General features: G+C 43.2%; 1 protein-coding gene across 5 annotated transcripts in view; it reads left to right on the top strand.

The window, feature by feature from the left end:
* bcar3 (BCAR3 adaptor protein, NSP family member) overlaps positions 1 to 26950 on the top strand; it is a 184146-nt gene that overhangs the window by 151048 nt on the left and 6148 nt on the right. For all 5 annotated transcript variants that reach the window (XM_072574641.1, XM_072574644.1, XM_072574642.1 and 2 more), the window contains 6 exons: positions 9650 to 9778; positions 11734 to 12179; positions 14464 to 14564; positions 15738 to 16474; positions 22998 to 23113; positions 25919 to 26090. In XM_072574641.1, coding sequence (XP_072430742.1) covers positions 9650 to 9778; positions 11734 to 12179; positions 14464 to 14564; positions 15738 to 16474; positions 22998 to 23113; positions 25919 to 26090 — 1701 coding nt within the window. The remainder of the gene's footprint in view (positions 1 to 9649; positions 9779 to 11733; positions 12180 to 14463; positions 14565 to 15737; positions 16475 to 22997; positions 23114 to 25918; positions 26091 to 26950) is intronic.

Here is a 26950-nt window from a genome sequence, read left to right on the forward strand (position 1 = left end):
CATTATTGGGGTGTTTGATGTCTTTTTTCAATGGGTAAAGGCATTTAATTGGAGCAGCAAACAGTATCAAAAGACATGTTATGGAGCCACAGGAAAGTGTGAGTGGTAAATCACTGTGAACAAACAGCAATTAGAACATCACTTCCATGTGTTATTATGTTAATTCCCATTCTCTGATGTAGGATAGGAAACGCCAGATTAGAAATTCACTGTGTTGTCCCCCTGGGGCTCAGTGAATCACCCAGTTAACCACAGGCATATTCTGAGCTAGTGCTACAAGTGTTCACCACATTATCCTTAGTTTAGGAAGAGATAATAAAAATCATAAAACCAAAAGAACTGTGGATGGTGTAAATCTGAAACAAGAACAGAAATTGTTGGATAATTGCAGCATGTCTGGTAGTGTCAAGTCATAGAGATGTGCAACACAGAAACAGACCCTTTGGTCCAACCCGTCCATGCTGACCAGATATCCTAAACTAATCTAGTCCCACCTGCCAGCACCTGGCCCATATTCCTCTTAAACCCTTCCTATTAATAAACCCATCCAGATGCCTGTTAGTTGTTGTAATTGTACCAACCTCCATCACTTCCTCTGGCATTTCATACATTCACCACCCTCTGCGTGAAAAAAGTTGCCCCTTAGGTCCCTTTTATATCTTTCCCCCTCATCCTAAACCTATGCCCTATGGTTCTGGACTCCCCCCACCTCAGGGAAAAGACCTTGTCTATTTATCCTATCCGTGCCCCTCATGATTTTATAAAACTCTAAGGTCACCCCTTAGCCTCCAGCGCTCCAGGGAAAACAGCATCGGTGGAGAGAAATCAGAGTTAACGTTTCGGGTCCAGTGACCCTTCTTCCGTTCAGAGGAAGGGCCCTGGACCCAAAATGTTAACTCTGAGTTGACTGCTTTCCATTGAATTGTCACTCAGGATGCCTCCCCTTCTAATAGGGTCTGCTAGCCTTTGGTCAGAAAGAGTACATAATTTAGCCAATGCATTGGCCATTTGGCAGTGCAGCAATGATGAGGTGGCCTGGGACTTAAAACCAAACTATCATCAGGCTGTTCCCATGAATTGGAGATGCCAGTGTTGGACTGGGGTGTACAAAGTTAAAAATCACACAACACCAGGTTATAGTCCAACAGGTTTAATTGGAAGCATACTAGTTTTCGGAGCGACTTTCCTTCATCTGATGAAGGAGTGTCGCTCCGAAAGCTAGTGTGCTTCCAATTAAACCTGTTGGACCATATCCTGGTGTTGTGTGATTTTTAACTTTGTGCTCCCATGAAGGCCTTCTTTACAGGAGCTATTGATATTTGATAAGATGATTCCACAGAATCTGCACAGTGCAGCAGCAGGCTATTCAAACCTGTCTAGATTGCTCTAACTCTCTGAGCATTTCAGCTTCTGCCATTCTCCTGCCTTTTCCCCAGAGACCTTGTAAAATGTTTTCATTCAAATAACCATCCAATGCCACGATTGAACTGCCCCCACCACACTCCCTGGTCCCTAATTCATACCCTAATTACTTGCTGTGTAATAAAAGGGCTTTCGTCCAGATCACATTTGCTTCTTTTGCAAAATACGTTAAATCCGCACCCTCCAGATCCTGATCGATGATTGGGAACAGCTTCTCCCTATCCATTTGATCTGTGTTCATGGATTTGAAAACTTTGATCAGATTTCATTAGACTTTTCCTCTCCAAAGAAAACAGTTCTAAATTCTCTAATATTTCCACATGACTGAAATGTCTCATCGCTGGAACGATTCTCATGAGCTCCTTCCTCACTCTCTCTCTCTCTCTCTCTCTCTCTCTCTCTCTCGAGGGCAATATTCTGGTAACTTGTCAGAGGAGATGCCACTTTCTTTCCTTTGCATGGTTGAAGTGGCATCACATGGAGACAAGATAGTGAAGAACGCATTTTGGCACACTTACCTTCATTAGTCAGTGCATTGAGTGGAGGTGTTGGGCTGTCATGTTGTAGCTCAATAAGGCACTGCTGAGGCAACATTTAGAATACTGCTACAATTCTAGTCGCCCTGCTATAGGAAGGATGCTGTTAAACCTGAGAGAATGCAGAAAAGATTTCCAAGGATGTTGCTGGGACTGGAGGGTTTGAGTTATGAGGATAGGCTGGAACATTTTCCCTGGAGGATCAAAGCCTGATGGGTGACCTTATCGATGTTAATAATATCATAAAGGGCATACATAAGGTGAACAGCCAAGGTCTTTACCCAGGGTAGAGGAGTTCAAAACTAGAGGACATAAATTTAAGGTGAGAGATGAAAGATTTAAAAGGGACCTGAGGGGCAACTTGTTCATGCAGAGGGTGGTGCGTGTATGGAATAAGCCATCAGAGGAAGTGTTAGAGGTGGGTAAAATTACAACATTTAAAAGATATTTGGACAGGTACATGAATAGGAAGGCTTTAGTGGGATATGGGCCAAACGTGGAAAATTGGGATCAGTTAAGTTTGGGATATCTGGTTGGCATGGACGAGTTGGGCAGGAGTCTGTTTCAGTACTGTGTGATTTAATTGAACTTGGATATGATCACTGTTTTGGGATGAACGTGTAACTGTTAATGATTGAGTTCTTGCTTTGTACAAAGTACAAAGTACCCTACCCTTTAGAGAAAGGGAGGTCTGCAGATGCTGGAGATCAGAGTCAAGAGTGTGGTGATGGAAAAGCATAGCAGGTCAGGCAGCATCCAAGGAGCAGGGGAATCGACGTTTTGGGCATACAGTCTTCATCAGGAATGTACCTGTACCTGTACCTGTACCTGTACCTTGATCTTACAACTTCTTAAGTGATGTCTGCTGTGGACCATTTCCACAATCTGGTTTTCAGAACAACAACAATTTGCATTTATATACTGCCTTCAACACAGAAAAATATCTCAAGCCATTTCACAGAAGTATTTATCAAATGAATTTGAAATCAAACCATATAAAAATATATTCAATCATAGAATCCATACAGTATGGAAGCAGGCCATTCAGCCCATTGAGTCCAAACTGACCCTTCGAAGATAATTCTACCCAGACCCACCCCCACCACCCCATCCCTGTAACCGTGCATTTACCATGGGTAACCCACCTACCCTGCACACCCCTGGACATTATTATCAATTTAACATGATCAATCCACCTGACCTGCGCATCTTTGGACTGTGGGAGGAAACTGGAGCACCTGACGGTAATCCACATGGACATGGGGAAAACGTGCAAACTCCACACAGTTACCTGAGGGTAGAATCAAACCCTCTGGCACTGTGAGGCAGCAGTGCTAACCTTGCTGCCCATGCTAGGACAGGTGACCAATGGCTTGGTCAAAGAGATGGGTTTTTAGGAGCTGTCCTGAAGGAGGAGAGAGAGGTTTCAAACTGCAAGGAGAGAATTCCAGAGATTAAGGACCTGGTCACGTGAAGACACGGCCGGTGGAAGAGACGTTAACAGCTGGGGAGCATGACAAGCCAGGATCGGTGGAGCATTGGGATCTCAGAACTTCAGGGGAGATTACAACAATGAGACCATGGAAGGATTTCAAAATGTGGCTGAGAATATTAAATCAAGGTATTGCTGTGCGAATGGGAGTTGATGCAAGTTAGGAATCAGCCAGTGGAGCTTTGGATATGCTCTATATAGCCCAGTCTCTGCTCTATTACCAACAGCAACTGGCTCTATAAAACATGGAGCAGTGTGACTGTCCATCATTCTTCCAAACCTCTGTCCCTCTCTTGTCTTCCTGGCGCTAGAATTCTCAACCAGGAGAAAGAACCTCAGAGAAGACTGAGGGATGACCTCATACAGATGCAAGGTCATTAAAAGGATAGATATAGAGTTGATGTGAGCAAGATCTGAACTCGGGGACCATAAATATGAGTCACCAATTAACACAAAAAGAAATTTAGGATTTTTTTTACAGACAATAGTTAGCACGTAGAATTTTCTACCACAGGCACTCTTCGAGTTGAATTGTGGAGATGCATTTAAAGGGAGGCGAGATAAATATAGGGAGAAGGTTATGTTGAGAGGACTGAGATGAAGAGAGGTGGGAGATGGACTGTATCAGTATTGACCACAGTGTAAACCACAGCAAGGACCTATTGAACTGAATGGTCTATTTCTGTGCTACAAACATTTTGTTATAGTTTGGTAAGAACAGAGACTTTTTGTCGTACTGAACAAGAGAATGACTCAATGTTGTCAAGAATCTGTTCTAATTTATACTGGCTGACTTGGCGTTGATGTGAGGCTGTGGTAATTAATCTGTAAATCAATTCCCTTTTAATTCCTGGGATGTAGGTGTCACTGGCAAGGTGACATTTAGTTGCCCAACCCGTAGTTACCCTGGTGATGGTGAACGGCATCCTTCTTGAGCCACTGCAGCTGAGAAACTAAACCAGACCAACCATGTAGACACAGTACTTAACAGAGCAGGCTAGAGACTGGGGACTCTCCTCCGGACTCCACAAATCCTGTCCGCCATCTACAAGGCACAGGTCAGGAGTGTGATGGAATTCTTGCTCCACTTGCCAGAGAGTGGCTTCAACAACACTCAAACGAACTGGGTCAAGGCAGCTCACTTGTTTAGCACCACATCCACCACTTTAGATATTCAGTTCTTCCACAATCAGCATATAGTATCGGCAGTGTGTATTGTCTAAGGCAGCTCCTTCCAAATCCACAATCGCTGCTATCCAGAAGGACAGGGACAGCAGGTACATGGAGACACCACCAGCTGAAGGTTCCTTTCCAAATCCCACACCACCCTAACTTGGAAATATATTGCCATTCCTTCAGTGTCACTGGCTCAAAACTGTGGAACTTTGGGCGGCACAGTGGCACAGTGGTTAGCACTGCTGCCTCACAGCGCCAGAGACCTGGGTTCAATTCCTGCCTCAGGAGACTGACTGTGTGGAGTTTGCACATTCTCCCCGTGTCTGCGTGGGTTTCCTCCGGGTGCTCCGGTTTCCTCCCACAGTCCAAAGATGTGCAGGTCAGGTGAATTGGCCATGCTAAATTGCCCATAGTGTTAGGTAAGGGGTAGACGTAGGGGTATGGGTGGGTTGCGCTTCGGCGGGCGGCGTGGACTTGTTGGGCCGAAGGGCCTGTTTCCACACTGTAAGTAATCTAATCTAATCTACATTCCTTGCTAGCAGTATTGTAGGTGTACCTGCACCACATGGGCTGCGAAGGTACATTAAGGCATTGTGCTGCTACCTCTTCACAAGGGCAAGTAGGGATGGACAATAAATGCTGGTCTAACGAATGATGCCCAAATTCCATCAAAGAATAAAAATAGCCTTTCTGATGTCTTGGACTTTTGCTGGGACTTCTGTATGTAACCTACCTCACGTACATTCTCTGGTGTACCACCGGAGGGCACTATAGTGCAAGGTTGACTTATTTGAATCGGCACTGTAGACATCCCAGGGCTGTCTGATTATAATATAGCTCTCCATTCTGTCAACTAAACTATTTCTTTTAATGAAATAAAAAGAAAGTTTCAAAAGAGGATTGGCACATTAGACAGAATACCCACTTTCTGTGAGGCATCATTCAATAATTTGAATTTATAATTAATGTAAATTAATATTTGTCAAAATATTTTCCTTCCATTTTCCCTTCTCTGGGACTTAGTATGCACCTCACAATGGATCAACCCCATTTATGGGACATTCAATTATAGTTTAAAAGCAATTGTTCTGCTTGTCAGGCCTCCACTGAGCCCAAGACAATTGCTGAATCTCACAGGGTCCGTGTGAGATTCAACCCTTCTCTATTCAGAAACCCTATTGGGGCAGCACAGTGCCTCAGTGGTTAGCACTGCTACCTCACAGCGGCAGGGACCTGGGTTTGATTCCACCCTCGGGTGACTGTCCGTGTGGAGTTTGCACATTCTCCCCGTGTCTGTGTGGGTTTCCTCCGGGTGCTCCGGTTTCCCCTCACAAGGCAAAGATGTGCAGGTTAGGTGAATTGGCGATGCTAAATTGCCAGTAGTGTTCAGGGATGTGTAGGTTAGGCGCATAAGTCAGGGGTAAATGTTGAGTAATAGGGTAGGGGAATGGGTCTGGGTGGGATACTCTTCGGACGGTTGGTGTGAATTTGCTGGACCGAAGGGCCTGTATCCCCACTTTAGGGATTCAAATTCTAAAAGTAAGGGATTTGTAACCACTCAGTGAGAGTTATAATCCCAGGGCTACCCTTGTCATTCATTTACCAGGTGGAGTTGCCGTGCCTGGCTGAAGACATTGCTGCAGGTTTGGTCGCTTGATGGCAGCAGTAGCTGGAAGATCCCATGTCCCATTCTGGGAGACTCCCTGACAGTCTGACAGAGAGCTGCTTCCAGCAGTTGGACAGAGGAGCTGCCTATGACTGGGCTTTGCTCTGACAGGGGAAGGAATCAGGATATGCGGATAGGCAGGAAATTCCAAGGTTTTCCCCAAACTCCTAGTGTCACTTCAGCAGACACTGAGGGCTGACCTTATAGAGGTTTATAAAATCATAGAGTGAATAACCAAAGTCTTTTACCATGAGTGGGGGACTCCAAAACTAGACGGCATAGGTTTAAGGTGAGGGAAAAGATTTAAAAAGGAGCAAAGGGACAACTTTTTCACGCAGAGGGTGGTGCGTGTATGGAACTGGTGGAGGTGGGTACTGTTACAATATTTAAAAGGTAATCTGGATGGGTTTATGAATAGGAAGGGTTTAAAGGGACTAGGTCAGATTAGGATGTCTGGTCGGCACGGATGAATTGGATCGATATGTCTGTTCCTGTACTGTATGACTCTATGCAAAAAGCCCATGTTAAAATCTGTTGACTGCGTTATTTTCCTTAGGGATGAGTATGGGAATGTTATGGTGGAGACTGGGAGAACCTGCAGAATTTCACATTCATTGGCCTGGATTTTCTGATGGCCATACTCCAGCAGAGGTGGGAGGTGTGCATAGGGAACCATGTGGAATTTCCATTGTAGCTCACTCTGAAGAAATTGTGTGAAAGGTGGAAATTTCCTCGCAATAATTTCTGCCCAGCCAGATGCTCTTTTCCTCCCTGAAGGAGGGAGAGTCAGGAATTGAGGGAGGTGAAAGTGGGTGGCATAGATATTACTGTTGGTGCAGGTGAGGGGATTTCCTGAGCAGGTGAGCAGGCAATGTGCAGGTTATGGGGATTAGTGGTATCTGGTAGTTGGGGTGGGTAAGAGTGAATGAGGAAGATGTTGCAGGTAATAGTGAGAATGGTAGGGTATAGTAGCAGAGATAGGTTCAGTGTAAGGTATCTACAGAAGATGGTGGCACTTGCCCTGACAAAGTACAGAAGGACATTGAGCTCCTTCCTGTAGTGCTGGGTGTCCTCCAGACATCTGAGACAGCTCTAACCCAGGTAAGAACCTTGGAGCAGGCTGGCATGGCCTGATATCACAGTCCCTTCCTGATGGAAAACCAATGCTGCCCTCCAGGTCCCTGCCCACACTGACTCCCCCTGAAATCAGATGTGATTCTCATCACGGGAGCTCAAACGGTAATTAAAGTGGTGGGTTTGGTGAGGTACAGCAAGAATCACTCACTCAAACTCGACATGACTCGCACTTTCCAGGAAAGGTAATGTTCAGCTCTTGATTTAACTCCAAATATTCAGCAGATCCTATACTTATCTCGTGCACGCCCCCAGATACACCCTCCCACCCCCTAGGCTCCTTCCACCACCCCCAAACCCTAACTGGACCTGACCACCCACCACCTCTTCCATCTGCTCCTGACCTAACTCCATGTCATCTCCCGGGACTTGTCCATCATTCTCCACTGTCCCAGAGCCTGTCTCCATTGCCATGCCACTTGCTCCTGCTGCCCCATGCTTGCTGCTTCCCCCTTTTTCCCGCTCCTCCTTCCCCGACCTCTTTCGCCCTTTCTCCTGTGCCCTCTGTTTCCCTACTCTGGACCGATTTGTCTCCAATCACCAGGGACTTGTCCCAGCCCCTTCTCCCATCCAGAGCCTGATCAATCTCAGCTCGCCAATCAGCCCCCTCCCCCAATCTTCCTGACACCCACATCAAACTGACACCCACCTCCCTCCACTTCACAGGACCCGATATCTCCCACCCACTTCAACCTGCCCTCGAGACTGCATTACTTAGCTGGCTCCCTTACCACCTCACAATCTGGCATCCTAACCACTTGGTACCCTACCCCTCACACCAAGCTGGTAGCAGCGGTCCTTGTAATTTTTTTTACTGCATGACAGCACCATCCGAAAGCAGAAGCAATCATTGGCCAATCAATTCACAGAGATTCCCAGTGGCTGCAGAGCTTACAGGGAAGGTTGGCTGGTACCCAACCCACCTGGCACTTGGCTCGTTACCCAGCTGGTGCCCTACTTACCTGCCCGTTTCCGACTCCAGAACTACAATCAAGATGGAAAGACTTGCGCTTTTAGAATGTTGTCACATCTTTCAGAAAATCCTCACCATGCTTAAGCACTTGTAAAGAATATTTTGAAGTGCATTGATTTATAGTGTAGACAAATAATAACGGTATGGTGCTGGATTGGAATCTGTGGTGCTTGACAAAGTGCGGTCCTTTTAAACTGATGAAGCTACAAGGAGTTGAGCATAAAATCAGATGCATCCAGGATGAGGTCAAAGGTGCAGAAATGAGAAAAACAATATTTGAATAATATTAGGGATAGAAAGTTTACTTTGTTCTTGCAAATAGTGATGCTGAGCTCTACGTTTATGAAAAGGTGAGACATAGGCAGTGACAGAGATGAGGTAACTCATGAATGCACTGTGTTAATGAGTATGAAAGCAGAGATGGAGTGACAAGTGAATAATGATAACAAGGCAAACAGTGGTCCACACTGGTGTTTTGTTGAACTAATAATTAAACGTAAGTGAATTATCAGCTCATTAAACTGACATTAATGGAGAAGAAGTTGCATTAGGAATCTGAATCGCTCTGAATCGCTCATTGGCAAAGTAGACCACAGAGACACACACAGATATCAACAAAAATGTTTGTCTATACCCTCATTCACACACTCTACATTAGCTCAAGGGTTTGCATGTGCCTTTTAGTCTTTCACATTTATTTTCTGCTTCTTATCTTTGTCCCACAGGATTAGAAAGTGAGAGGGTGGATACATAGCTCAGTTGTTATATCTCCAGGCAACTGTCACAATCAGAGTTACTCATGGAAAAAGAAACCTTTATGAGGTGAATTTTTGAGAGCTGTGTGCAGAGCTTCTCCTAGCTCATAAAATAATGCAGTGACGGAAATTAATTTTTTGTAACTAAATATCATTAGATCAATAAAACAAATAAAATGCATCATTAGCAGCTTGGGAGAACACTTTCCTGTAGGTGAGCAGAGCCATTACAGTGTTAGCTTGATTGAAGCAAGGGTATTTCCAACTGTTCGGCATGAACAGTGTGACCAGTGTAATTCATCTCCTGCAGCTATTGATTTGAAATTAAAAAGACCAGCTGGAAAATGGAAATCACAGCCAAATATGCTTTTGAACTCCAAGTAGCTTCAGTGAGTGAATCTAAATGAAGTGTGCAGCCGTTACCTTTGGGTAACAGAGCAAGGACTGGCTGGAGGGATTTTGACAGACTCTTTGTTTCTGCTGTTCTGTTTTCAGTTCTCGAAGGACAGGTACATAATGGACTCAACACCTGAGAAACTGAAAAAGGAGCTGGAGGAAGAACTGAAGCTAAACAGTGAAGACCTACGAAGTCATGCCTGGTACCACGGCCAAATTCCCAGGAAGGTAATGCTGCTGAACATTGCTTGTTTTGATCTGGACCATGCCATTTATTTTCCTTTGAGCTGTGGTTGTTCACTTTCCTTGAATAGTCAGACCTGAGCTGCTAGAAATTAGTGCAAAAATGAGACAATATTTCCTATATGGGATTCCTCCAGAGATCCCATATGGTTTTGAGTCAGTCTAGACTTTGTAGTATCATTTAACACTGATTATTTCAATACAAGCAATGAGATCATTTTCCCCAGAGCCCTGATTTCACAATGCTGTGTGCTAGTTTATAAATGAAAAAAACATGATCACATTAAACCAACATTGCCTTTTTATCTTATAAGCATCATATTCGAAGCCTTCACAATTGTTCTTGCTTGAATTCTTTCACGGGAGTGGGTGTCGTGGGCTGGGCCCAGTGTTTCTTGCCCGTTCTGAGTTGCCGTTGAGAAGGTGGGGGTGAGCTGCCTTCTTGAACCACTGCAGTCCATGTGCTGTGGGTAGACCCACAATGCCATTAGGAAGGGAATTCTAGGATTTTGATCCAGTGACACTGAAGGTACAGTGATAAATTTACAAGTTAAGAGGTGAGTAGCTTGGAGAGAAACTTGCAGGTTCCGTTTAAAGGAGACTTAGTGAGTTGCTGGGATAGAATTGGTCTTTGTCAGGAGACTACACAGACTTTGTTACATTGAGTACTCCTTTTTTTAATCCCTGCCTGACACTTACTTCTATTGACCTCAGTAGGCACAGAGCATCCTGACCAGCCAGTATAATAACATCCAGTTTACCATTACCAGGGAGATGAGTTCTACCCCTCCAGTCTCCCATATGCACTGATCAGGAGGTGCCAGAGTTTGAGCTGGTGCTGAAATAATTGCTCTCAGCCAATACCAACATCACCAACTTACATGTGTAATATGTGTAAAACCGGCCCGAAGCCTTCTGTCTTATGTTGGAGTCTAGTGGAGACATAGCAGCTGTGATTGGGATATGGAACAAGGATTCAATCAGACTAATTTGCAGAGACTGTTTCCTCTGCAGATGGTGCTGGTCAGAGATGGAATGGGGTGGAGGGGCGGGGGGGGGGGGGGGGGGGGGGGAAGGGGGGGGGGGGAAGAAGACTGGGCATTCTGGTAACATTTGAGCTAGGCAATTTGGTCCAGTGTTTGGGAATCTGATGTCCCCTGAATAAAATGTACAAATGGAGATTGAGCAGCGCATGTAATACACAATCATTTTGAATTGATAATGAATCTCTGGATGTATCTCTTGTGTTTAATTACACGACACTTAAAAAGAGACCCCGCTGTACTCCACTTGCTGCACTGGTACAAGGGAAGGATATATTTGCCCTGGAATGTGGCAACACAAAGTAAACATGGTAGAACGTTGAATGAGCTAGAGGAATAAATGGAACTGGGGGGCAAGGCAGCACTGAGCCAGTGTAGGGCAGTGCTGATCCATCAGCTACTAGGTTCCCCATTAGCAGTTATTGATTCTCCCAGCCTGACCTTTACCCATTCCTTTGACTGTCCAAGGTTTTCCTCTCCCACTGGGCTCCATTTCCAGCGCTCATTTACTCCTCTCCCCACCCCATCTTCAGCAGATATATCAACCTTTTCCGAGCTGAAATCAGTTCTTAAGAAGGGTTACCGATTCTGAAATGTTAACTCTGCTTTCCACAGTTTCTCCAGCAATTTCTGTTTTTGTTTCCGATTTCCAGCGTCAACAGTTCTTTAATTTAAAGGTAAGTGGACTTGAGGAACAGACCAGCCATGATTACATTGAATTGTGGGGGCAATTTTGAGGAGTTGAATGGCCTCTTGCTGTTCCTTATATTGCATTTGGTTTGGTTGACCACTGGATGTGAAATATTGATTGAACTATAAGGTTCTTGAATACTCAGTGTCGTTACGATGGATGGAGAGTGTATTCAACAGTCCTGCTGACTGTGTTTCTGTTTGAAGGTTGCAGAGTCCCTGATTCAGAGGGATGGAGACTTCCTCATCCGTGAATCTCTCTCCAGCCCTGGCAACCAGGTGTTGACCTGTCAGTGGAAGGACACCCCTCACCATTTCAAGATCAGCAGAGTGGTTGTCAGGCTGAATGAAGGTTACAGCCGCCTGCAGTACCAGTTTGAGCAGGACAGCTTTGACAGCATCCCCGCTCTGGTCAGGTGCTATGTGGGGAACCGCAAACCCATCTTCGAGCAGGTCGGGGCCATCATTTTCCAGCCCATAAATCGGACTCTGCCGTTGAGGTGTGTGGAGGAGAAATACGGGCCAGCTGCTCCCGTCAGGCAACAGGTCTGCAGCACACCGGATGGAAAACTGGACACAGAAAAACGTCTGAGCTTGAACGTATCAAACAGGCTGAGTCAAGAGAGGATTCTGCCAGCTGGAAACCTTTTGAGGTGGGTGTCTGTATAGAAATAATTCATTAACCACAGCAAATTAAGGGGAGGTGATGGCTGAGTTGTATTGTGACTGGACTGTTAATCCAGAGACCTTGGTCCGGGGACCCAGGTTCAAATCTCGCCACGGCAGATGGTGGAATTTGAATTCCATAAAAATCTGGAATTAGGAGTTTAATGATGACCATGAATCCAATGGGTTTTTTTGACAGAGAAACCTATCTGGTTCACTTATGTCCTTTAAGGAAGGAAACTGCCATCCTTACGTGGTCTGGTCTACATGTAACTCCAGACCCATAGCAACTTGATAGACTCTTAACTGACTCCTGGGCAATTAGGGATTGGCAATAAATGCTGACATGGTCAACAATGCTTGATTCCGCGAATGAATAAAATAATTAAGATTTAAGTTAGAGATTTTTCCCTGTTTAACAGCAACATATAAAATTTAATCTGACAGCTGCACTGCATGATGTGCAGAGATTTTCTGCTGGCTTTGATGAGGAGTACTCCACTACCTTTTTTAGTTCAGGGTTAAAACTCTCAGAACAGCAATTGGCACAGAGGTAGCTTTTAAAAATCCAGTAAAAAAAACCTTGTGTATTTTAAACATAGCCACCAAACGAGCTTTCCACTTAAAGAAACTGTCTTGCTGGTTGGACGTTTGAATGGTTTCCTGTTTGGGATTTGTTGTGTTTAGCTTCATGAGATCGATGTTAAGTAGATGCACCGTGCAGACAGTGTTCACACTGGTCACGCCTCCCCACCCCCCCCCACACCAGCCTAACCTCCTCCACCTGTCCCTCCTCTGCAGTCCCAGTTTTAGCAGCAGGCAGTGAGGGGTGGTGGAGGAAGTAGTGGAGAATTGAGGTGCACAATCAGCAGACGGCTTGCTGAGAATGACAAGTGGGAGATAGTGGGGACTGCAGATGCTGAACAGTCAGTATAGATAGAGTGTGGCGCTGGAAATAGCACAGCAGGTCAGGCAGCATCTGAGGAGCAGGAGAGTCGACGTTTCGGACAGGACCCCTCATCAGGACTTAAAGCGGTCAGGGGTTGGGGAACTGCTACTAAACCAAACCTATGAAGATCCCATATTCTTATGAGTAGAAGTGGAGCTCCTAACACAATAGGACAAAATTAGTAAAATTAGGCTATCTACTCTAGTCCAATTTGCCTTCTCTTCCCCTGTGTCCTTGAACATTTTTCTTTCTCTTTTATTTGATGGTGTCTCAAACCTTCCAAGTGAAAACTATTTATTAACAGCCACTGGAGTATTGCTGAGAAACGAGACCCTCTATTGAAGGTTTTCATTTTGCACCCCTCAGGACAGACACAAGAGTACCAACTTCCAAAAGGAACAATAATTTATACTGCATGGGAAAAGGAATTTTACAGCATGAGATTCAGCACCCCTTCCCCTCTTCCAATAGTCCTGGCGAGTGCCAGATGGCATGTCTCTTTTCCAGTAATTTTATTAATTATACTGTTTTCTTTGCTAAGACCAGTTGGGAAAGTATGAAAGGTTTTTAAGATCATCAAGCTCTGTTTAGCACCTTTGTATATAAGACCATTAAGAAATGTAACAAATAAAGCTGATAGAATTGAAATGAAACAGGACAGCTTGTGCTCTTCATGGTCTTGATGAATTCGAGTTTATTACCTCAAGCTAAGTGAACAGGCAAAACTATTTATTGCCAGGGCTCTTCCTGTCCAGTTCTTTACCATCAGCTTCTCAATTCACTTTTGTACAAGGAAGCTCATACATACCTCATTTGTATAATCCCCTGTATAGTCCAGTTAAAACCAGATTACTGCGTGTTAATTATTGATTCTCTGCTTTTCCAGTCGTTTCCAACATTATGTGTGCGACCTTTGTCCTTGAAAAAAATTGTATCGCTGTAGCATTTTAAAATGACGTCACTTTCCCATCTTTGACCTTGGGGATTAAATGTCCCTGGAGCTGTTTTAAGTGAGTATGTACACCAGGTTACGTTGATGGTTTCTTCTTCCCATACCGATATTTGCTTTAGATCTTTTGTGGAATTCCTTCAGTTATAACATGGCGATTCAGTATATTTATGTTCTTCTAGGTAGTTTAGCAGTCCCTTTTGTCTTCAGGTGCCTATACTTGGCACTGTCCAAGTACATAAGGTGTCAGCAAAGGAAGGATTCTGCCGAAAAGTACTTGTATCTCTATGCATTAGATCGGCAAATGTTTAAAGCACCATCTGATGAATGATGTACAGGTTTTTAAAAGCTTTTCTTTTCTCTGTCACAATAGGAATAAAGACAAGAGTGGGAGCCAGCCTGCAAGTCTTGACTATGTCCAGGATAGACGCCTACCCTTGAAATCTCATCAATCGGAAAGTTACCTTCCTTTGGGTGAGTTTGAATCAGTCCCATCTTCAAAGATTTTACAATAGAAAGACATTGAAGCTTTTTGTTCCTCATTTTAAAATGCCTGTGCCGTGTTTACCGAGTTTCTTTCTTTATTCATTGGTCACTGTTGCTTCAATATTGTACCAAAAGTAGCGAGCAAAGTTTTGGTGTTTTATCATTTGAGCCATTTCTTGGTGAATTAACCTGTGTCTGCTGTCTTTCCATAATTAACATTAATAGACATTCATATTATAGTTGTTGTCTTGTACACCAGTTACAGAACCGAAATATTTAATGCAAGTCACCTAGCTATTCGCCTGTAATTTTTAAATACAGCAATGCTCCCCTTTTAAGTAGTGTCAAATGGAGCAGGTTCGTTATTAAGTAGTTTAAAAAATTACTACTTGTTTATTCACCAATACCGTCTTATTGCATTGTAAAGTATTTTGGGAACAGAGTGCAAAAGTCTTTTGGTAACAGTCTGCATACCTACCAGCTGGCTGAATCTCCAAACAGGCTGCTTCCCCGTTCTCTCAAACTTTCAGTACAGGTTTTGGTCTTCCCAGCACTGACAGGTCACTTTTAGGGATAAAACAAATTAACTGCAGTGGAGAAATCAATCTTGCAAATATATACTGACGACATTGTGAGGATGAATTTTGTGATTTCATTTTAAAGTAATCGGGGAAAGAAGCATCTTCACTTTGGCTTTTTGCTGCATTATTGGAATAGTAAAAAATCTATTTACATGGTATTTTGTTTACTTCGAGCTGATGTATTGGGCTCAAAAAAAAAATCTTGAATTGGGAATGTATTGCCTGATATTACATGCAATCATAATGGAAAAATCTGCTTTGTTTTAAGTAGTGGGTTTCAGGAATCTATCTCTTTCCTAAAATGGGAAATTTCTGTAAATCTCACAGAAGGAAGAATCTGAATTTGTACAATAGTTCCCCTCTCTTCTTTGAAATAGTGCTTTGTATTTTTTTAATGCCCACCTTTGAGGGCAGATGGGTAGAAAATTTCAGCCCAAACCCAGCAAATGTGACACTGTAGCACTCTTTTTGTACTCCCTGCAATGTCTGACTCAGAGGCACACTGGCATCCTCTGAGCTGGAGCTAACACTGACTGTTAGTGGATCCTAATCTACTGCACCACTTCTTATTTACTCACAGGAATGAAAGCTCCGCTCCAACAACAGCAACAACAGCAACAACAGCTACCACACCAACCTCAGCAACAGCAGCATAAAGGAATGGAAGGAACTGCATGTATCAAGCCCCAAGTGTTTCGAACAGGCAGTGAGCCTGCTCTCAGCCCAACATTCGCCCGAAGCCCCACTTTGGAATTTCAAGCGGGGGAAGCACTGAGAGGGTCTGATAGTCAACTCTACCCCAAACCACCTCCAAAGCCCAGCAAGGTATCCTCACTGAGAATGCCGCACGCCCCTTCATTAATGAACAACTCTGACAGAGGCAAGTATGGTAAGATGAGTGCTGGTAGCCCAGAAAGGGGCAATCATTATACTGAACTAAAAGATGATGCCTCAGTGGAGCAGGCAGGGACAGACCCATACTTATTCCAGCCTGACAGCTTTGTAGAAAGGCTAAACACTGAGGAAGCAGCAAAGATCTCCTTCCAAAGAGCCAACTCTGTCCTCAGCATTTCAGACGAGAGCCCATTCCAGTTCACAGTCTCTTCTGCTGAAGATGAGGAAAAGGCCAGTGATCCAGTCTTCATTGCACCCTCCCTTGAGAACATCTCTTGCTTTAAACCCAATGACTTCAAATCCAACCTGCTTCACCCTGACAACAAGCCCTTAGAAACGTGGGTGATCAGACGTGTTAAGGAACTGTTTGCCAATAATGACCCTTCAACTATTGCCAAGCACATCCTTAAAGTGGACTGCCAGGTAAGAATTTGTGTTACAGTTCACATATTAGATTTGTAAAGTTGCATAATTGTATCTAACTTTACCAGTTACATGTTCAAGTATTAAATGCAACACTCTGCGAGTCAGGAAGGCTACATAAAGTGTCAGCTGGATGTTTTCAAGAAGATGTCATTCGTATGATAATTTTAAAATAATTTGCCCCCATTGGTTGTGGGTTGTATCAATACAGGAGTTAGGGACACAGTGATGGCAGATGAAGGAATGACGAGTGTGCTGATCATTTTGAGGTCAATCACTGAAATCCTCATTGTGGAAAGTATCTGACATTTTCTATCTGATGCTTCTATTATTTTTTACAACAGTTGGAATCACTACAAAGCCCAAATGTAGCACCTTTTGTTAGATCCTTTTGCAAGACCTAAGAACATTAAAGTGTATAAACCCCCTTTGTATTCTTAGAATTAAATGAGAAAATGTTTCCTGGGAGGGGTAACCACATCACATAAGTCGGATAAGCAGGATGTTGGACACGTATCAAACAGTACAGGCAACCGCTGTGTGAATCCTTCAGAGTGTGAAGTAGCTGGTGGAAAGTGTTAATAAATAAACTGATAGGTCAGTGCATTGCTCCCTGATATCTAACTGACTGTAAGGCATGACATTTGGAAAACCAATAGTATTTATTGGTGGCATGTTTTAGAAAACACTTTAACTTACTCGTGGCATGATTTCCTTGCTGTTTTGCAGTGCATAATCAGCACAGGATGTTTTCTAAGACTGGAAAAATGGTCATCCACAGTGTTGTCCATCAATCCTGGAATGGGGTGGTGGGAAAGATTTGCTATTCAGTTCCACTAAAACTCCCTCCGGTTGACACAACTGATGCCTGGCACAGACACTCTGGAGTTATTCATTCACTTAGGGAGTCAGAAATGGGAACATTCTGTTTCCTTTGTATCTCGCCATGCGCTGCTGCCTTGTTTTTGCTGTTTGCCCCAGAGGATCCTGCAAGGTTCCTTAAACGGATTGAGAACTCATTGAGTGAAGCTACCTGAGAGTTAAGTGAGTGGGCCAAATCTTTTTTCTGACCTGCTTGTTCCCATCTCTGAGGTGTGTAGGCTGTGCCCCCACTTTTAAAGGCCAGAGCCCAGTGTCCATATACTCCAGCATAATATGTCCACTTCACCTGTGATTTTCACTAATCCATATTCCAGTGGGTAAATCAAAAACTCTTGTATAAATTCACCTCCCCAACAACCAGTGCAGATCATTTAGACATGATGAAACAGTAGCATGTAGGAAACTTCTCCTCAAAATATCCTGTAGATAATGGTTTGCTGTTTCTTTTCTTTTAGATTCCCTACAGTGTGGAAACAGGACCTTCGGCCCTACAAGTCCACACCAACCCTCCAAAGATTATCCCACCCAAACCCTTTCCCCATTACTCTGCTTTTATCCCTAACCTTCACATCTCTGAACACTATGGGCAACTTAGCATGGCCAATTCACCTAACCTGCACATCTTTGGACTGTGGGAGGAAAACGGAGGAAATCCACGCAGACACGGGGAGAATATACAAATTCCGCACAGACAGTCGTCTGAAGCTGGAATAGAACTCGGGCCCCTGGTGCTGTGAGGCAGCAGTGCTAACCACTGAACCACCGTGCCATCCTAGTAGGGTTTCCTGAGTAGGGAAGAGTTGAATCTCACATGGCCCCTGCTAATGTAGGTAACAAAATGTAAGAGCAGTCTGCTGCGCAGGCAGAACACTTGCCACTTCTCCATAGAAGGGAGTAGATATAGGTTTATCTTTGAAACAGTGATATTTATAGTAGTTTTTGTGTCACAAATAGCTCCCTGATTAGTTTTCAGGCACAAAGCTTCCCAGGAAGTTTGCAGTGATAAAGAGAATCAGTCCATGCAGACACTGGCATTTTCGACATGCTGTGAGCCTAACAGTATCCAGCTCCGAGTGGTTCCTCCCACTGAAATGCTGAGTTTGGAGAAGCAGATAATTAAAACACAATGTTTGTAATTAATAACGTTTTCAGAACAGAAACATGTAGTGGTGGGGGAGGTAAACTCAGGACACTAACAGCCGTCTGATCAAGGATCCCTCTTCAGCCCTGTTCTGAGAAAAAGTGATGCCTTTCCTTTATTGCCAAGTAGCTGAAATTCAAGTGTTCAATGGCGGCAGTCTCTCCAGTAAATGATCTGACTCTCAAACGTAACTGTAACACCGGAACAATGGCAAAATGTCCTCAAAGGTAGAATCAGTTTGGTTAAACACTTTCAGCCGTTTGCCTTTTCGTAATGATCTATTTTTCAAACTTCCCAAAATTGAAGGTTTATTCAAGCATTGGTGTAAAGGCTGCTTGGTGTCGGTTAGGACGAAGAATAGACAGATCGAAAGAATGTGGCCGTTCAGGTGTCTAACAATGCAGGATTCACTGTTGTACTTAACCATTCAAGAAGCGCCACTCCATTATCTGCAGAATGATGGTGGGATAGTTGGAGAAGAAAATTCAGTCGAATGGACATAGCTGGGATCTTCCAGCCTTTCCAGCGGGGAGTCCACTGCTGAGAGAACTGTAGTCAAGGCTACTATCTGCTTGGAAGAGTGGCCACACAGTGTTGACAACCCCCAGAGGTGGAGAGATGATTGGCACAGACCAGTAACAGAAAGGTGCCCTCTGGTGTGTTCACAAAGTCCCACTCCAGGGTCATGATGAAATACATCGTGAAAGGCTCAACATAGAAAATCCTTGGCTATAGTCTCTGCGTGGTTCAAGGGCAACCCCAAACTGAAGCCACTGGTTTACTGGCTTACAGTGACTGATCAGTTAATATTTCAGTCATACGGATTACATGCCTTGTCTTGCAAAGTTGTCCACCTATAGCAGAACTAGTCAGTAGCTGACACAGGCCTCAAGGCTATTTCATCTTCAAAAATCTTTTCTGTGCCCACTAGGGGTAAGCAAGCACCCCTCACTAAAGGGTTGCTAGGAAATACAGGCCAATATATTTGCCTTGTTTATATATGTATGAAAATATGGCAGCCCAAACATAGTTGCCAAACAGACACCCATTGGCTGGAAAAACCCAGTGAGGACCAAACACAGCAAATCCCTGAAAATTCTCTACCTTTGTTTATCCTGAAGGTAAATTTGGAAATTCCTGACTTCTGTATGTAAGAAGTATATTTTACCAAATGGATCAAATTTTATGCATTTTGATACAACTTCCACTTTAGACACAAATCTGAGTGCAAATTTTTCTGGCATAAGTGCTGATCTACAACTTTCATCTCCTGTTCTTTAGCAGTATCTAACCCTCTGTTACACCCACAGCAAAGTTGAATATCCTGTGGCATTTTAGCATTTGGATTCAATGGAGGTAATTTTGACATGCATACAACAGAAGGATTGCAAGTCAGTAATTTGCATCTCTCCCAGTTTTTATTGCCATTCAAGATGGAGTGATGTCAAGTCACTGTTATTCATCTTAGACTAATGCACAAATTCCGAATGTTCCCCATTCTCTCTGGGTGACTAGTGCTTATTAATACCACATGCTTTGAAATACAGCTTTGGAGTTAAATCTTGGCAACTGCTGGTGGTGATAATTGCACAAATGCTTGGTGCTATTTTACTGAAGGTGCTAACCCAGTTAAATTCAATAGACTAATGCTTCCACTAAAATGAAATCAGTAATCAATGCGCTCAGTCGTTGTGCATGGGCCTTGTTTCAAATTCCAGCCTCAAATTATAGGAGACATTCTAAACTGTTTGTTTCTAACTGCTTGCTATTGTCAGCAAACTGGAATGTAACTGGGAATTTAAAAAAAAGTAGGCCATTCAGCCCTCAGAATTTGTTCTGGCACTGTATTGGATTATGACAGATTTGAACAGAAATAATTTGCAGCTTTTGAAATCCAGACCTCAACCACTGGCACTGTGGAAATTTAACAGCAGTGAATGGAAGCACAAAATGTGGACCTGATGCAGCACTATCTCTTGTCAGAGCCTGGACTTTAATATAATGTTATTTTATAAAAGTAGACTATTTCAAAGAGTTCATTCAATTTATGGCTGACCAATCTTTCCACTGTTATAATGCCAGATTATACTGCAAGGACATCAGTTCTTATAAATTATAACCGACACAGACTGAAATTATATAAAGCATCTTTCAGAACCTAAGGACATCCCAAAGGACTTCATAGCTAATAATCGACCCAACCATATTGCAACATTTAGGAACGGCATTAGCTAAACCATGCACAGAATGATCCCACAACAGCAATAGGATAAGAACCAGATAATCTGCAGACACACAATTCTTTTCAGTATGTGTTGAAATTTAACATTTACTAACTTGGAGCTTCCAGCAATAATTTATATGGGCTCATCAATCAAGTACACAAACTTACAGCTGAGTTACAAAGTAAAGGGCTATCTACATTTTTTATCTGTATGCTACAAGTGTCAGTTTGGTTTGGTGGTACAATTTGTGTTTTTAAGTCAGAAGGCTCTAGATTCACAATCACAGAATGTGTAATGTACACTAACATCTCACTGTAGCATTGGGAGAATGTTATGTTAACAGAGGGATCTTAAGGTCCCACCTTCCTGTTTAAGTGGATGTTAAAAGTTGCAAGGATTCTGTTTTGATGAATAGAGGAGGTGCTCCTGAATTTGAATGAATATTCATTTTTAGTCACAATTCCCGGCAGCTTCAGTGATCTCATTGGTTTGGGGGAATTTGTTGTGTGTGAAATAGATGCTATGTTTGTCAATAAGGGACAACGAGTGCATTTCAAAAGCAACCCATCAGTTGTGAAGTCCATGCTGAGAGTGAAGTGATGGGGTTTCACCAACTCTCCGAGCAGGGCATGCTAATGTGTGGTCTGAAATGTAGCTGTGTGCAGCTACTATAGCAGAAGGGTCACTGAGCAGAATGTGGAAGCCTGGTTTATAACAACAGGCATCAGTGCTTGGGAGCTGCTACTGAGAAAGAAAGTTAAAGCACAGGAAATTCAGGGGATCTTGGCAACGTGGATCTAAAATTGGCTCAGTGACAGGAGGCAAGGTGATGGGCGAAGGCTGTTTGAGTGACTAGAGGCCAATGTACAGCAGCCTTGGTGGTATGAGTGCTGGATCCCTTATTGTTTATGATACATATAAATGATATAGAAGAAAATGTGAGAGTGATGAGAAGTAAGTTTGTGCACACAAAAATTGGTTAGGTTGTTGACAGTGAGGAAGCAAGTCTTAGGTTACAGGAGGATATGTGACAGATGGCATTAAATCTGGAAAATGTAAGGCACTTTGGAAGAAGTAACAAGACAAAGCAGTAATTAATGAATGGCAGGGCACTAGAAAGCTCAGAGGACAGAGAGATGTTGGTGTGCCTGTCCACAGATCCCTGAAGGCTGTAGGACAGGTTAACAGCTGGTAAAAAAGGCATATGGATTCCCGCTTTTGTCAGTTGTGGCATGTTGAAGCTGTAAAGGATTTTGGTTAGCTGGAGTACTGGGCCAAGTTCTGGTCACTGCACTCTAGGAAGGATATGTTTGCATTAAAGGGAGTGTAGAGGAGATTCACCAGAATGTTGCCCTGGGATGGAGCAGTTTTGCTCTGAAGAGAAGCTGGATAAGCGTGGGTTGTTTACTTTAGAGTAGAGAAAACTGGAAGAGCACCTGATTGAGGTGTATGAGATTATGGGGGTATGGATAGGGTGGATAGGAAGCAGATTTTCCCCTTAGTTAAAGGGTCAATAACAAAGGGCCATAATTTTAAGGTGAAAGGCAAGAGGTTTAGAGGGATTTGAGGAAATTCTTTTTCACTTTAAAAGGTGGTGGGAATGCATTGCCTGGGAGGAGGGTCGAGGTGGAAAACTTCACAATTTCTAAAAAGTACTTGGATGAGCAATTAACATATCATTATATTCAAGGCTAGGAGCCAAGTGCTGGGATGTGGGACTAATGTAGATTGAGTAGTTTTTGTTTTGTCAGTGCAGACTTGATGGTCCAAAGGGACTTGTCGCCACATTGTGATTCTAGTGCTGTAACTCCTAACCTTTTATCTTTGACATGTTGTTCTGATTCGCATGTTTTTTTTTAATGAATAAGTGATGGTGAGTTTGTATAAATTATTCAGGCATGAGTGTTTGAACCTTTTTTGTCCTTTTACACCAAGAAGCTGCAAAGAGAAACTGCAATTCCATTGTTGAGGGATAACTTTACCTAGTCAGCTTTCCCATGTTCCTGTGTGTTTTTCATATTTGATCTCCTTGTCCTTTCCCCCCCTCCTAATACTTCAAGAACTGAGTGCCTGGATTACATTGTTTTTTAAATCCCCTTATAGCTCTCGAATTCTGTGCCAGGCCAGTGAATTTTGAAACAAGGGTATTGATTTGGGGAATGGTCACACTTGGCTTTATTTCAGTGGTAATATAATTAGTCATTGAAAAATAAATCTTTTAATAAAACGGCAATTTCCGTCTACAACTAATAAATTTGAACTTTGAACTTTCCAGGTTGCTAGGATATTTAACGTTTCTGAAGAAGTAAAGCAGCAGATGGGAGTGAGCTCAGGCCTGGAGCTTATTACATTGCCTCATGGGCACCAACTGCGTCTAGATTTAACAGAAAGGTAAACAGTACCAGTGCACTATTTATACTGTGCATAGTAAAAACAGAATATAATGAAAAGCTACACCACGACGCAGAGTGAAGGAAAAGGGAGGATCAGTGCAGTAAAAGCTAATTAAAATACCTCCCTTTCTTCACCTCGGTTCAGTTGCCGAATGTACTGACCAGTGGAAGGGTCAAGCCTCCACCTTTGTTCTGTGCAGGGTTAGCTGAACTTAAATATAGTGGCAGCAGGGAATGTCTATGCAATTTGTCTGGTGTCAGTGCCAGTGGTTGGGAAGGGGGGAAATCGGGCTGGGTTTCTGCTTCTCAGCACCACCTGCTGAAATGTTTTGAATACAACATTGAAGGGGAAATTCAATTTGCGGGAATCACAGAATGGGAGTTAGGAGGCACAGAGCATGGATAAAGCGAACGTTGGGGTATGATCATACAGTGATCTTATTACTGGAATCATAACTGCTGTATTGGAGGAGATTGGGAAGAAGTGATGTTTCAGTTTGAAAGAGCCTTGGTTAGAGCCCCACCTGGAATTGTGTGTTCACTTCTGAGCAATAATCTTTGGAAAGAAAGATATGGTGCTGAAAGTTTGCGATGATGTATCGCTAATTCAGCAGAACAGTAAAGCCATATTATCGAGGTGTGTTCCCTTTACAGACTTTATGGCAAACTAATCACCTTCAACTCAGCAAATGTGGAGTTTAGATCAGAGTGGTGCTGGAAAAGCACAGCAGGTCAGGCAGCATCCGAGGAGCAGGAAAATCGATGGATGCTGCCTGACCTGCTGTGCTTTTCCAGCACCACTCTGATCTAAACTCTGGCTTCCAGCATCTGCAGTCCTCACTTTTGCCTAAGCAGATGTTGAGCCTATTGTTTGGCTTTTGGGATTTACATTCACAAAATATTAAGTTAAATACCAAAATAACTCCAGAGCAAGTTGCACAAACATTGTTATATTTAGAGGTGATTTTAAAAAAGGCCTTCAAAATAATGGTGGGATTTGAAGGATATAAATAAGACTCCTGTGGGGGATTTAACCCTGTGCCTTTACCAGTCAACAATACAGCTGTGCGCACAGAGTAACATTAGATTAGATTACTTACAGTGTGGAAACAGGCCCTTCGGCCCAACAAGTCCACACCGCCCCGCCGAAGCGCAACTCACCCATACCCCTACCTCTACCCCTTACCTAACACTACGGGCAATTTAGCATGGCCAATTCACCTGACCTGCACATCTTTGGACTGTGGGAGGAAACCGGAGCACCCGGAGGAAACACACGCAGACACGGGGAGAACGTGCAAACTCCACACAGTCGGTCGCCTGAGGCGGGAAATGAACCCTGGTCTCTGGGACTGTGAGGTAGCAGTGCTAACCACTGTGCCACCGTGCCGCCCACAAATTGTTATTTCAAGTTACATTCTCATCTTTGTTATTTCTCAAGTTACATTCTCATCTGCTGCACAGTTCCTGCTGTTTCTGTTTCTATATAATTATTTGACAATCAAATTACTCTGGTCTCAGTGATGGGATTAAATCATTGACGAGTTAGAGTGCTGCGTTTAGCTTTTGGTCAGGCAGTAGAGTTTTAGAGAATGTGATCATCATTCAGCAACCTGCTCTTGATGCACATGAGGTCAGAAATAGCTGTGGTTGTGATGCTTCTTGAGGTCAAATAGCTACTGTCGGTAGTGTATCAATGGAAAGACGACAAGGTGGAGAATGTGACAGATAGACTGTCTGTTCTCTACCACTCCAGTCCCACCAAAATTATAATTCCTCTTGTGATATTGTTATACATGACAGTTTCTTAATCTTCAAAGTACAAAGCAGGGAGAGTGTTTGAATTCAACATCCATGTGATCTCCAGGGGACAGTACCAGATGAGAGGTTACTGAGATTTATTTGTTCTCGGGGTCTGGACAGTTTGACAAAGTCACACTGCCCAGTATCCCCAGGCACACTCAGGGCCAATCACAGAGTGAAGTTCAGAGTCAGGTTTACTTGGTAAAAATAGCACATTTGCTTTGCTGAAGGCTGTAGGTAAGCCAATTAATCAGAAACTTGTGTTTACCACCATCAAACTGCTAAAAGTGCTCTACTGCCAATTAAATGGTTTTGAAGTGCTATTTTGCAAATGTGCTATTTTCTAATGAGGAGTGATTGAGGTCTCTGGGTCTGTACTTGACAAGAGTTCAGGAGGATGAGGGGGGAATCTGATTGAAGTCAATAGAATACTGACAGACCTAGGTAGAGTGGACGTGGAGAAGATATTTTCACCAGTAGGACCTGAAGGCACAGCCTTAGAGCCAGATGGTGATGAATCTGTGGAATTCTTTGCCACAGGAGGCTGTGGAGGCCAAGTCATTAGCATATTTAAGACACCAATACATAGGTAAGAGGACCAAAGGTTACAGAGAGAAGGCAGGGGAATGGGTTTGAGAAACACATCAGCCATGATCGAATGGTGGAGCAGAATGGCCTTACCCTGCTCCTATATCTTACGGTCTCACCATGTTGCTTTTAGCAGGACCTTGCTATGTGCTTTTGATTGCTACATTTAGTTGGCTATAAATATTTGGGATGTCCTGAAATCATGAAAAGCATTATTTGTGTGCACATCCTTCAAATACTTCCTTTACCAACAGCAGGATAGTATTTAAAGGGCTGTAATGATGACTTTTTAAAAGAACATTAATTTGTTTTATGTTATCTTAAAGTTAAAATATTTGACTACCTCATGATTTAGAATTGGCTTACCATCCTGGGACCAGATCAGTAAATAAAACTGCTTTAATTTTCCCAGGTATAATACTCTAGCTATTGGGATAGCTGTGGATGTCTTGGGTTGTACAGGGAGTGTTCAAGAGAGAGCTGCTGTATTAAGTAAGATCATCGAAGTGGCCCTGGAGCTGAAATATTCCATGGGAGATCTGTACGGCTTCTCTGCTGTTATGAAAGCACTGGACATGCCCCAGGTATCTCCTTTCTTGTTGAATTTTGAGCACAAAAGTGCCCGGTTTAAGTTAATCGGATTATTACTGAATATCTTAGGTAAAGGTAAAGGCAAAGTCACCATTGTCCTACTGAACCATAGAGCCTTTTTTTAAAAGAATATTCACTCACAGAATTGAGAGTTACTGATTAGGTCAGCATTTATTGCCCAGATGGCAGTTTAAAAGTCAATTAAGCTAGACCAGGTAAGGACAGCTAATGCCTTCCCTAAAGGGTACTAATGGACCCGATGTTTTCTCTGACAATCGCCAGCAGTTTCATGTTCATCATTAGACTCTTAATTCCAGATTTTTATTGATATTGGATTTCGCCATCTGCCATTGTTGGTTTCGAACCTGGATCCCTAGCACATTATCTAGGTATCTTAGATTAATAGTATAGCAATAATAACTCAAGGCTATTGCCTTCCCAGATGCTCTGATTAAACAGAGAGAGATATGATTGGTGGCAGTTTAACCACCTCAGGGAAGAGGAGAGGTTGAGAAAGAGACACCTTCGTGGTACCCTCAGCCAATGCAGGAATTGAACCCAAGCTTTTAGCATCGCTCTGTATTGTAAACCAGACAGCTAGCCAACTGAGCTAACCTAGACATAGTGAATATTATTGAAATTCTACCCTAGCAAGATTTGCTGATCAGTACCGGAACCATACCATGAAGGAAGTGCCCAAGTTTGATGACTTTTTTTAGCTGATCAGACTAAGTTTGTAGAAATTTCTAAAATGGCTTTCATACTCTTGCCGAAGAAAGAATCAAATGGGATTAGTGTAGATTTAGTTTGGTTTTGTGAGTAAATACTTGATAGGCCGAAGGGCCTGTTTTGT

The sequence above is a fragment of the Chiloscyllium punctatum genome, chromosome 7 (genome assembly GCF_047496795.1).
Source record: "Chiloscyllium punctatum isolate Juve2018m chromosome 7, sChiPun1.3, whole genome shotgun sequence".
NCBI classification, from domain to species: domain Eukaryota; kingdom Metazoa; phylum Chordata; class Chondrichthyes; order Orectolobiformes; family Hemiscylliidae; genus Chiloscyllium; species Chiloscyllium punctatum.